The sequence below is a fragment of the Acomys russatus genome, chromosome 6, assembly GCF_903995435.1.
Source record: "Acomys russatus chromosome 6, mAcoRus1.1, whole genome shotgun sequence".
Classification (NCBI taxonomy): Eukaryota; Metazoa; Chordata; class Mammalia; order Rodentia; family Muridae; genus Acomys; species Acomys russatus.
The window spans coordinates 83,760,800-83,773,694 of NC_067142.1; the positions used below are offsets into that span (position 1 = coordinate 83,760,800).

At 49.9% G+C, this 12,895-nt stretch overlaps 1 protein-coding gene across 1 annotated transcript in view; it reads left to right on the forward strand.

The window, feature by feature from the left end:
* The first annotated feature begins 348 nt into the window (after nucleotides 1-348).
* Ptpn14 (protein tyrosine phosphatase non-receptor type 14) overlaps nucleotides 349-12,895 on the forward strand; it is an 80,999-nt gene continuing 68,452 nt past the window's right edge. The window contains exons 1-2 of the mRNA XM_051148125.1: nucleotides 349-571; nucleotides 11,272-11,441. Of these exons, the coding sequence (XP_051004082.1) occupies nucleotides 398-571; nucleotides 11,272-11,441 (344 nt within the window). The 5' untranslated portion in view covers nucleotides 349-397. The remainder of the gene's footprint in view (nucleotides 572-11,271; nucleotides 11,442-12,895) is intronic.

Genomic DNA, 12,895 nt, shown 5'->3' on the forward strand with positions numbered 1-12,895 from the left:
GGATGCTGTGTATCTGGGATGGGTCTTTTCCTAATAAGCACCTCTTCTTCCTGGGTCTTCTTGAATGTCACCCTGATGAGAGAGGGTGAGATACAGAGCCTCCAACAAGGCACCCAGGATCTGCCGAGCTTGAAGGTGCTTGAATCTGATTCTCCATCTGCCTCCGTGTGTGTGTGTGTGTGTGTGTGTGTGTGTGTGTGTGTGTGTTGCACCAACAGCTTCCCATGCACTGTATGTTCAGACTGTCTCTCTTTCCTCTACAGCTGTCCTGCAGAGGGCCCCATGGGCATGGACACCTTTTGCCATACTTTAGAGTGACCGTCCCAACGCGAAACTAAGGTCATCTCAGAGGTGTCTGTACCAGGAGAGGTGGGCAGTGTCCCCAGGCCGCAGAGCCATGCCTTTCGGCCTGAAGCTCCGCAGGACTCGGCGCTACAATGTCCTGAGCAAGAACTGCTTTGTGACCCGGATCCGCCTGCTGGACAGCAATGTCATCGAGTGCACTCTGTCTGTGGAAAGCACGGGGCAGGAGTGCCTTGAGGCCGTGGCCCAGAGGCTGGAGCTTCGGGAGGTGAGTTGAGCTTGCTTATCCCAGAGTGTGCTGGGGACCTGGGAGGGGGCTCCTCAAAGGAACCAGCTATCTGCTGACGTGTTGGCACCTGCTGTGTTTTTAGCCTAAGTGTGTGTTTAAAAGAACCTGCTATTCTTAGTGTGGGTGTGGCCTGACCAGACTCCAGCAGCCCAGGAGACCACTGCTGATGTCAGAAGGAAGGGCCTACAGCTGGTGTGGGAAAGTGGGTTTCCTTTTGTTTCCCTTGCGATATTTTAGGGGGAGGTAGAACTGAGAGACTCTCTCCACCAAAGTCATTTCTTCTTCTTCTTCTTGAAAACAGTTGAGTGGGCAGTTGGCATTCAGGTTCGATGGCTGCGTCACAAGGAGAAACCACCCACATTCCTGCTGGCTGCAGCTGCCTTTTGTTTGTTTCTGTGTTTCCCCCGCCTCACAAAGAGAAGGAACAAATAACACTTAAAGTGAGATTGACCCAGAGACATTGAGAAAGCTTTTTTTTTTTTTTAAAGAATTAAAAACAAAATGCACATGCACATGTGTGAGCTCGGAGGCCAGAGGACAAGCTTGGGTGTCGTCCTCAGGACAGTTGTCCAGGTCCTTAGAGACAGTTCAGTCTCCAGGGACCCTCCTGTCTCTGCTCCCACACCTCCCAGCCCTGGGACTCCAAACATGCCATAACATGGGATGTTGATGTGGGTTCTGGGAATTGAACTCACATCCTTCTGCTTGTATACTAAGCACTTAACTGCCAGAGCTATCTTCCCACCGCTGGGGAGAGCTGCTAAAGTGGGCATTTGTTCCTTTGGGCCTTATGCATGCCGTTCTTTTCTGTTGTTTGTTCTGGGTTTTTGAGGGAGATTCTCACTATGTGACCCCGGCTGATCTCCAGCTTACCATCCTCCTGCCTGGATCACATCCAGGCACCGCAGCTGGCAGGTCACCATTAGAAGGGATTCGGTGCAGTGTGCTGTGCCCAGGGGACCTTGCGGTTTCAGTTCCTGGGCATTCAGGACCAGAATCTTTTGTAAGGAGTCCACACTGATGGCCACATGACATGCTGGCTGGCAGGGCGCTCCAGCCTACACTGAGTGGCACAAAACCCCTGGGATGTCACTGGCATCCAGGTGAAAGCCTTGTCCAGTATTTCATGGCAAAGAAGAGGCTGCTGGTCGCTCTCCTCACCTGGGTCCCCTGGGTGACCATCGTCGCCTGGGAGGCTCTGGTTTCTGGATGCTTCTGTTCCTTGCCATTCTCAGTGTTTGGGCTCCAGCTTCCGTGTCTGGGTAGGCTGACTGTTTGTGCTCAATCCCATGTGCAACCAGGGGCTGTCCTCGGCAGCACGTGAGTAGAGCTGGGTGGCTCAGACCACAGGAGAGCAGGCTGAGAAAGTCCTAGCCTTGCTGACGGCAGGCAGCTGGCTGAGCTTTGCTTAGTGGAGGCATTCTGGGCTATGCATATTTAACTTATCTAAATTCCTATTTTAAAAAACTTAAATTAGAGGTCACAGCAAAGGAAAGGTAGTGAGGTGTTCCTTGAACTTTCCTAGTCGCATTAAATTAGCATGTCATTCATATGCATGAGGATCATTATAATATGTAAGTATGCAGCTATAAGCAGAGTCGGTTCCTTGCATTGGACTTGGCTCAAACAATGTTCTGGAGCTCATTTGCTGAGCAACTGTGCAGAAATTTCAGGAGCTATCTGAGCCTGTTTCCCCATCTTTGAACTGGGGAATAGTGATGTTTACTTTGTAGTCCCACTGTCCATCTTAAAAGTCACTCTGTCTGGAAATAGGGGGTGCTGTGTCCAGGAGGTCATAATTGTTCATACTTGAATGTCTTTGAAGTGCATTTTTATTAAATAAAATCTTGAGTGACTTGATGGACACCTGGGAGCAGAAGGCGGGCCCAGCACTCAGGTGTCAGGTGGAGACTGGATGCCACCTGTACTGAAGCACATTCTAGAACAGGGCTAGGATGGTCCTTAGTCAGTGCACAGACTCCTGTGGGTCAGAGGACAAGGAGAGGCGGGAGAGGACAGAGTGTTAGACAGGGCTCAGTGGGTGAAGAGCTTGCTGCATGAGGGTGGCTTGACTTCGGTTCTCAGGCACTCACATAAAAGGTCAAGTGTGGCAGTGTGTACCTCTAAGCCAGACTGGGGAGTAGATGCAGATGGCTGAGTCCCCGGGCTCAGTGGCCAGCTGGTCTAGCTGATGTGCTGAGGTCCTGTTCAGTGGGAGACCTGTTCAAAGTAAGGTTCTTGAAGACATTGTGATGTGTCAGCCTGGCCTCCACACACACTGCTTGGGCGAGCACATCTGTGTGTGTACACACACACACACACACACACACACACACACAGCCTTCATGCTTTGAATTTGGGCCGGAGGCTGCATTAGTGGGCTGGATTTGCAGAGAGGAGGAAGTCAAGAACAGCTGCCATGCTGGGGTGTGTTCGTTCTCTCTCTCTCTCTCTCTCTCTCTCTCTCTCTCTCTCTCTCTCTCTCTCTCTCTCTCTCTCTCTCTCTGTGTGTGTGTGTGTGTGTGCGCGCGCGCGCGTGTGCATGTGCAGATATCTCCATTGACCAGAAAAGTGCTGGGGAACAGTGAGAAGTGAGGGGTGCTGGCTCCCTCTGAGAGGTCAAAGGACAACCCCAGATGATCCTACAACCACCTGTCAGTCAGGATAAAGGGAACAGTTCAGAGGCTCCTGTCAAGTGTGCATGTTTGCGTGAGTGACAGCTCAGTGCGAAGGTGCGGCTCAGCTTTCATGCTGGCTTTGTGCTGACAGGCACTCAGCAAGTTTGTCACCTCTGAGCAAATCACTTTCTCTTGGGGTCCTCCACTTTCATCCCATGATAGATAAAACTGGAGGGCAGACCCTTCCCAGTCAATCTGGTAGTAGCTCCTCCCCAACTCAAGGTGGGGAGAGAGCAGACTGCGCACATGCCTCCAACAGGAAGGTCTTCCACACAAACCTGGAGAGGATAAACACTGGGTTAGCCCCCACAAATTGTGGCCTTGTGTTTTGTGGGCACCTACTGCCTAATTTCTTTTATGAATTAATATTTTACCCAAAGCTATCAGTTGGAGCATTAATATCCCATAGTTGGCTATTTTCATAATGTATAAAGGTTTTAGTGACACAGGGGCTTGGTACACATCTCCCTCAAAGGAAGATGAACTCACACTACAGATGGGTGTGTGGTTTGAATGACGTTAATCTATTGGCACTTGGCAAGGACTCTGACCTTCTGATGGAGGGACTATTTGATTGACAGGAAAACCACATCCCCCCACCAGTGGAATCCGCCTCTATTCTACAGCCGGCTTACCCATAGCCAGGGCTTTAAAATGATCAGCACAGGGGCCGATGAGATGTGTTTTACAGTTGTCATCTAGGATAGCCACGGCAGGAGCTCAAGGCAGGAACCTAGAGTCAGGAACGGAAGCAGAGGCCAAAGCGGGTTCGGGGTGGCGTGCGTGCATGCGTGTGTGTGTGTGTGTGTGTGTGTGTGTGTGTGTGTGTGTGTGTGTGTGTATACTTGGAAATCTTAGCTAGCTTAGCCTTTGCTGTAATGATAACTGTGCCTTCATTTTAGAAGGAACAGAGGTGGTAATTGCTCAACCTTCATTCTTCAGTCTTCCTCACTGGGTGGTGTGCTCTGCGGGAGTCACGATGCCTCTGGAGACTGCTTTCCCTGCTGCCAAGATCCATCCTGGTCGGCTTCAAGGGTCTCTCTTACGGCTGCAGCTTGTTTCCCTGGCTGCAGGAACGAGCGTGGTCCCCTTGTTAGTTGCAGATACATTCTTGAATCCCCAGAGCTGCCCTGTGCGGAAGGCAGGGTGCACACGAGATCGTCTAGTTCTCCAGAGGCACTGGAACATAACATGAGGAGCGGCTCAGAGCCCTGCTTTGTGGCTGCGCCTCAAGTGTTTCTCCTGCCTGAGAGATGCCTTCAGCGCTCGGCCGGAACTCCTTCCTTTCTCTCAGGTGGAGCCATACCAGCTCTGCTTCTTGATTGACAACTGAAATACTGGGTGAGGCGGGCAGCCTGTTAGAGCTTAATACAAGATATTCTAAACTCTTGCTTCTGGCTGATTACCTCCTCAGAATGCCTGCGTTAAGATCAAGGCTTTAATCCCTTGTAATTGCCAAGACTGCATGTGTAACCCTCGCAGATGGCATTAAAGCCATGCCATGGGTCACAAAACTGGAGCAACCAAACCCTCAACAATCTTTTGTCATGAATAGTTGAGTGTGTGTGCAATTACACATCATCTCATTATAAACGAATGGGTGACGGGTGGAGATGTAGCTCAGGGGGAGGGTGCTTGCCTGCCATGTGCGAGGTCCAGGACGTGCTCTCCAGCACCACAATAAAAAGGAATCGTATCAGCAGCACCCTGAACTAGTTCTAAAACATGTTTTCTTTGGAGCGCTATGAGAGCCACATCAGAGCGAGAAGGGACAAGATTCTCCACAGACACAGCTCTGTCTCCTGCTTTCCTTGTCACTGAACGGTGTCTGGAAAAACAACTCAAGAAAGGACTTGCTTGGGCTCCTGTTTGAGGAGGTAGAGTGCAGCAAGGGGGAGAGGCGTGCCAGTGCAGGTCGCCTTCCCAGCCAGGCAGGGAGCAGTCAGGACGTGGGGCAGGCCCCCCGGTGACCCATATCCTCCATTAAGCTCCCACAACTTTCTCAAAGACAGTACCATCAGCTGGGGACCAAGGGCCCAAACACTTGAGCTTACGGGGACATCTCGTACTTAGGTCACAGCACAAGCTGTCCTCCGTCCGCTCTGCTTACAGGTCTTTATTCTCTGGGATCTTTCCACAGTTGTTACTGCGAACACTGTCTGCCGCTGCAAACACTAGCTGACATTTTAGTGCGTATAGACAGATATACATCTGTTAAAATGCAAAACTCCGGACAAATCCAGGAAGTGCTCACATGAAAATGTCACCCTCCTGTGGCTCTCCCTGTGCTGGTTCATCTTAGCCAGTTCTTAGTGACTAACTCAGAGACACAGATCCTCTTTCTGGGGACTGGTTTTTACCGCCATCTTTCTCTGCCATTGTAGAACTCAGAGCTGTGGGCTTAAATGAAAATACAATATGGGATTTATGCCCTGAGGCCGGCCAGGTCTGGCTTACATTTGGCGCATTAGAGAGAAAGCTGGCCTTTCCTCAGAGGAATGAGGTCCCTCTAGTCGTGGAAGAGAGGTGGCTTCCGCTTGTAATCGTTGGTCACATTCCACACACTCTGTGGCAGTGTTTGTTGGTGAAACCTAGGGAACCCAACTGGGCTGAACTTTAAGCTGGGTGTACACAGCTGTGCCTGGCGGGAGAGACAGCCCTTGGACCAGGCACGGGGAGTTGCTTGGCACCCAGCTAGCTGGGGTTGTGATTCTGACTCCATTTACTGTGATGTAACTTGTAGAGATGGGGCCAGATAAACCTGTGCTGTACCTTACCCCCCCACCCCCAAGCTGGGTAAGAAGCTGCAGGCAGAGTCTTTCCACTCCAGTGTGGAAACAGCTGGAGGAGGCATGAAAGATGTAAGTGGGGATGGAGGAGGCTCCTTGGGGTACATCTTAAAAAAAACCAGTGTGAAGCTGGAAACCTCATGCAGGGTAACCAAGCCCAACATTTTAAATAAGAGCAACACAGAGCGCCGTGCTGCAGATGCCTTCAAGGATAGCTTTTCCTCTCCTCTTCCCAAAGCTTTAAAATTTTTATTAACATGTACTTGTACAAAGTGATAGGCTTTGTAGTGTCATTCCTAGGTATGTTATATACTTAACTGTGTTTACTCTCCCTCATCATCTCCTGTTCCCTGGTATCTGTCCTCCCACCTGCCCATGGGAATGCTGGGATTACAGTGTGAGTCACCACACCCAGCTTGTCATGGTGGTGGGATTGAACTTGGGGACTTTCGCACGGTAGACAAGCACTCAACCTTAATTGACTACAGGCACAGGTTCCCATATGTCTTTGTATATGTGTGTTGTATATGTGTATATGTGTGGGCATAAAACACATACATATATAAACATATATGTATCTACGTCAGGCATACATACACACACATACCTTTATGTACATGCATATATATTCTAGGAGTCACATATGAAAGAAAAAATGACATTTGTCTTTCCGAGTATGGTTTACCTTGCTTAATATGCTCTCCAATTCCATCTGTTTTCTGGGAGAAAAAAAACCATTGTTTTTTATGACTCGCTTAAACTCCATGGTTTATATTTGTACATTTTCTTGGCCCATTTATCAGCTTATCTGTGGATTGACACCCAGACTGACCCTGTAACTTGGCTGTAGTGAGCCATCGTCAGACTCTCTCTTTGGCTGTATCCTCAGATCATACAGTAGGGCCCAGTTTCACTGTTTGAGGAACCTTGATACTGATCTCCATGTTGGCTCGCTAGGACATCCGCCACCAGTGTCGATGGCCTCCCCCACTCTTGCCAGCATTTGTTTTCATGACAGTCATTTCAGTGGGGATGACTTAGAACTCCACTGTAATTTTGATTTGCTTTTCTGTGGCAGCGAGAGGGCGTTGAGCTTTCCCCCTTGATCCATGGACTGTTTGGGCTTTGTTCATAAATGCCTCTCCATTTCATTTGCCCCTTTATCGTAGGGCCTCATTTCTTGAGTAGTTTTATAACTGTTTCACCAGATAATTGCATTGCGAATCACTGGAAACAGCTTGGCGCCTTTTGGAAAAGAGTGTATTGCAGTGGCAGCAAGAAGCGCTTACACCACAAATTCAATTTCTATTAAAGGTGATTTGCTTTGCTGTTTAGAACTCTTTACTGTTTACTGTTTACTGCAGCTCAAGATTAGGACTTTGAGTCTCAAACCGTACTGTGCTCTTGCGCTCCCCCCCCCCCATGTGTCTGTCTGTCTGTCTGTCTGTGTGTCTGTCTGTCTGTGTTTCCTGCTGTAGTGATCTCAGCGTGTGGGAATGAAAAGAAGGAAAAATAGAAGAATACCCTGCAAGGTGTAAGAGCAATATAAATTCTATTTTCAGGCTAGAGAAATGATTCAGTTGTTAAAAGCACTGGCTGTTCTTGCAGAAAACCTGAGTTTGATTCCAAGCACCCACATGGTGGTTTACAAACATTTTCAACTCTGAACCCGGAGGATGTGACGCCCTCTTCTGGCCTTCTGGGTACCAGGCATGCATAGACAACATATGCATGCAAAACAATTAAACACATTAAATAGACACATCTTTTACAAATTAAAAAAAAAAAGTTACTCCCCAAATCAATTCTTGAGTTGTGTGTATGGTTATTGCTGTCTCCTCATAATTTGAATATTAAAATTTTAAATGAATATCTTTATTAGGATGAAGCATGGGACATGAAAATATGGCACACATGTCAGCACTGCTTCTAGTGGAAGGAGAGATTAGTCTGCTGAGCAGCTGTGTGCACTTCCTTCCTTTGCACATGCTTACAAAGCAGCTACTAGAAATCACTACACTGAGCCTTAAGGCTTAAGTACAGGACCTCAGTTCTCATTTGTAAAAGGGACTTAAGTATGGCACTTCCCCAGTGCAGGGATTGATTCAAGGAAGAAGCATGCCAGGGACTGTCTTTTTTCAGGTGCTGAATTAAGCACTTGGGGTAGGGGGTGGGGGGTGGGCAGGGGGCAGGGCGGGACGGGGGAGTAGGGGGACAGGGCAGGGGGATGGCCTGTATCTCATGTCTCTGATTCCTGGTGTCAGTGTGGGCACCACATGGCTGTTCCAGTGTGACAAGTGCCTGCGAGTAGATTTTGAGAAGGTTGCAGGACCTCGTCCTACCTTGTGGTTATTTTTCTTGTCTTTTTAAGGCCTTTCTATTGTCTGTTATTAATCCAGCTTCCATTAGCCGATTTCTCGTGTTGCTGATACTAGCCTGCTTCCCTTCCCTTCCCTTCCCTTCCCTTTCTTGTTTGTTTTGGTGTGTGGTTTTATTGTTGTTGCTTGTTTTGTTTTTGAGACAGAGCCTCTTGTAGCCAAGGCTGGCCTTGGATCCTTTCTGTAACAGAATTATCTTGACCTGACCCTTTTGTCCCCACCTCCCAAGGGCTGGCCTTATAGGCACGTGCCATCACACCTGGTTGGTTCTGCTGTTTGTTGTTGTGAGGTAGGACATTGCTTTGTAGCCTAGGTTGACCTCAAACTCATGATCCTCTTTCTTCAGCCTCCCAAGCGCCAGGATTATAGATAGGTGTGAGCCGCTGGCCCGTTTCCCCTCCTCTCTGTGTGTTTATGGTGTATGCGTGAGGTGAGTGTGCATGTGTTTGTGGCCCAGAGGTTGAAGTCTTGCCTTTCCCTCAGCTGTGCTTATTTGAGAAAGAATCTCTTCCTAACTGGAGTTCCTCAGTTCATCTAAGCGTAACCGGTCACTGGGACCGCGTACGCATGATGCCGTGCTTGGTGCTGCACCCAGGTGCTGGGGTGCTTTTATGTGGATGCTAGGGTGCCAAATCAAGGCCTTCCTGCTTGCTTAGCAAGGACTTTGCGGGGGGTGGGGAGGAGCTACCTCCCCACCCCGTACCCCCACCTGGTAGTGCTTCCTAATTCTGTGGTTCATAGACTCATCCTCAGCTTTCTGTCCTGTATGTGGTAATGTAAGGTGATCAGCTTATTACAAGGAAAAGTTGATTTCACAGTATGGTCTCTGCTTGTCGTTTGTTGGCCCCTTCGTTTTGTGCCTGTGACAAGGCAGCACATCCTGCTGGAAGGACGCAAAGGAGCAAAACCAGGCGCACAGCAGTCAGAAGGCAACGGGGAGAAAACGGGCTCAGGGTCCCCGTGGTCTTCTTCCAGGGTGTGTTCCCAGCAGGCCCTGGTAACCTGACTCATGAGGCACATGAGCCTCTGGGAGGTGGGGGTTTCTAGTTCTAAACCATGACACTATGGCTGCTAAAAAGAGCCAGTGCAAAGGGGTCACGTGACCTGCCTTATGACGTTTGCTTGCTGTGGGCCATGGATGTGGGTGGCAGCTATTAGCTAGCCAGTGTTCCTTGCAGCCTGTGGATAAGAAATCCCATCTTAAAAGCAAAGCTCTAGCAGTCCAGCATTGCTTCGTATGTAGAGTCACTGAGAGAGAAACGTCAACACTTGGAGGTAGAGGAGCCACAGAGCTCTTCTCTGCGGTACCCTGTAAACCCCAACTGCATCTTCTCTCATGTTAGAAACATGGAAAGCCGGGTCATACCCAGCTGGGTGAGGATAGGCTCAGTCAGCTTTGTCTGAGTGGAGAGGGGCATCGCTGAGGCGTGTACTTTGTGGGTACCCTTTGCAGCGCCATGGAGGAGGCCACCATTTCACCCATCTGAGAAAATATCCCTGGCAGCCTGTGTGCTGCTCCAGCTTTCATAGGCCAGGGCACAGCTGGTGTGCTGGGAGGGCAGGACCAAAGCTTCACTGGGGATTTTTGTAGGGATTGCTCTGTGGTGAGTGGAGGGCCGGCCAGCTGCGGTGAGGACTGAGATGCCTTTGGAAATTAAACTTGGCAATGAGAACATTCTTCTGAAAGCAGGGCTCCAGGTGAGCTGTGAGCCAGCCCAGCTTTCAGAAGCGGCGCTCAGTCTTTTTTGCACTAATCCTGAAATCCCAGCGCACGTTCATATAAAGAGGGGATTGGGGGTATGAAGGTCCCCGTTTCATTCATTCAGCACGCTGCTCATAGCCGAAGTGGTTGAGGCTCCAAGTTTTAGGGTGATAATCACACTTTCATCTACCAAATGCCATCGTAATCTGCCGAGAGCCACCAGCAGCTTTGGGGGCAGCTGGAAAGAGGTGAGCCTTCCAGTCTCAAAGCTTGGTATGCAGAGAAATTAATCACAGTTCATGTAGACTAAAAACGGCACAGGGGCGCTGCTTTTAAAGCACTCACGAAAGCACAAACCGGAGCACGTGGCTTTTTGGTTAAAGTCTGGTGGATTTCTGTGAAACATTTCTACATTGCCAAAGCTTTCCGCTGGCGGGGTTTATGGTCCATGCTGTGTGTGAAATCACACAGGGCACCCTTCTGGACTTAGGGAAGAAGTCAGCCCTGGGGCTGGGGAGACAGTTCAGCATGAGGACCTGAGTTCCATCCAGCTAGGATTCATAAAAAGCGAGGCGTGGTGGCACACGCCTTTTAATCCCAGCACTTGCGAGGCAGAGGCAGGCAGTTTGCAGTGAGTTCAAAGTCAGCCTGGTCTACAAAGCAAGTCCAGGACAGCCAAGGCTAACACAAAGAGACCCTGTCTCAAAAAACAAAAACCCAAAAACAAACAAACAAAAGCCAGATATGGTGGGCCACACTTGTAACCCCAGCATCAGGAGGCAGAGACAGGAGGCTACTTGGGGCTCCCTAGCCAGTCTAGTCTTGTCAGTGAACCCCAAGGTCCTAGTGAGAGATCTTGTCTAAAAACCCAAGGTGGCTAGCTCCTGAGGACAGACACCCAGGCTGACCTTGGCCTACGTGCTCCGTATACTCCCGTGCAGTCAGCCCCGAGTCCATCTTTCCCATTCCCTAAGGTAGTAACCCGAGTTCACGGGCACCCACACGCACAGGCAGCAGAGTCGGTTGGGAGCTCTGGGTTCTGACGATGCAGCTGTGGACGGCTTGTTTACTGTGTGGCCGTGGACTGCTGGGAGAAACACAAGCTGATGGGATTTTTTACCCTCTTATCTAGACGCACTACTTCGGCCTTTGGTTCCTCAGCAAGAGCCAGCAAGCGAGATGGGTGGAACTAGAGAAGCCACTGAAGAAACATCTGGACAAATTTGCGAACGAGCCTCTGCTTTTCTTCGGAGTCATGTTCTACGTGCCAAATGTGTCATGGCTTCATCAGGAGGCCACGAGGTAGGTGCATTCCCCCTCCTCGAGTTCCCCATAAGGGTGTGGAAAACCAAAGGCTTCCGGTGAAGCTGAGGTGCTGGTTGTTGTTGTCGTCGTGTGTGGGGGCAGAGAGGGCGGGGTAGCTGGAGGGTGTCTTCCTGTTGCCACGGGGACGCAGAATTCCTGTTTAATCCATGTTGCTAATGCCAGGGGCATTCTCCGGAGCCCAGTAAGACAGGTGGAATTTTGTGTCCAGCAGCAAAGAACTATTTGTTGGAGATGGTGAACCAAATAGTTAGGCTGGAATTTAATAAAAGCTGATCGCCTCATTCTGCTTCTGCGCCCCTCCTCCAACGCCACCCGACTTTGCATTTGGGAGCTGAGGTGGCTCTAAAGATGGAAGTGAAGTCGGGGAGGAAAATGTCAGGGAGGCAAGAATTTTGATGATGTGGGTTATATGAGGAGCAGGAGCAGGAAGCCAGCAGCACAGCAGAGGCTCGGGGCTCGCCGTGCTGTCTTGTGTCCTCGAAGGAACTGCAGACGTTCCTCACATTCAGGTGATTTACGATTTACTGAGCGAAACAGGAACATTTTGTTGGTGTCAGTATGGTGCCCATGGTGGCAAGAGATGTTTGTGGAAGTGCCCTGGAGTGGCTCATCGGGCTGTCATTTCTGGAGGGAGCTGGAAGCCCCAGGAGAGCGTTTCTTTTTAACCCTGTTGCTTGCTTACGTTAGGGCGTTGGGAGTACTGGTGACATGCGCAGAGGGCAGCACAGTATGCTCCATTATTTTTCACTGGTGTGGGCTTTAGGATTGTAAAGTTCTTAAACACTGACATTGTTTAAAGTTTCATGTCTCTGTTAGTCCTCTCTCCTCCTCCGCTCTTCCCCAATCCCTCTTTCTTCTTAATGAAAATCTGTTGCTGGTAGTGGTGGAAATGGCTGTGCCCGCTGCCCAAACATGGGAACCGGAGTTGGCACCCCAGAACTGTGTGTAAGCTGCAGGTGGCAGCATGGGCCTTCAACTCCAGCGCTGGGAAAGGGGTTGGGCAGAGTCAGGGGATCCGAGGTAGGTGATTGAAAAGTGTGGCCTTTTGAGGTTAATTTGAAATTCTCTTCTTACCTACTGGAGGTGACGATTGAGGAGCAAGTCTCTTCAAAATGGGGATGCCTGGCAAGAGCCTGGTGACCTTGGAGAGAAAGATAAACTCGTCAGGCCCAAGGTTAAAGTGGCAACTGAGTAAGAGCATAAAAAGGTATCAGAGGGAGGGCTGCAGGATGGCTCAGGCCCCACAAAAGCGTGAGGAGCAACATTAACTGGCAGCAGTGAATTCTAGTCTGGGGAGGGCAGACAGGCGAGGCCCTGGGGCTTTTTGGACAGCCAGCCTCACTGGAGTAGAGAGGCCCAGGTCAGTGAGAGTGAGAGATCCTGCCTAAAACATAAGGTGGAGAGCAATTGAGGAAAGCTACCCAACGTCG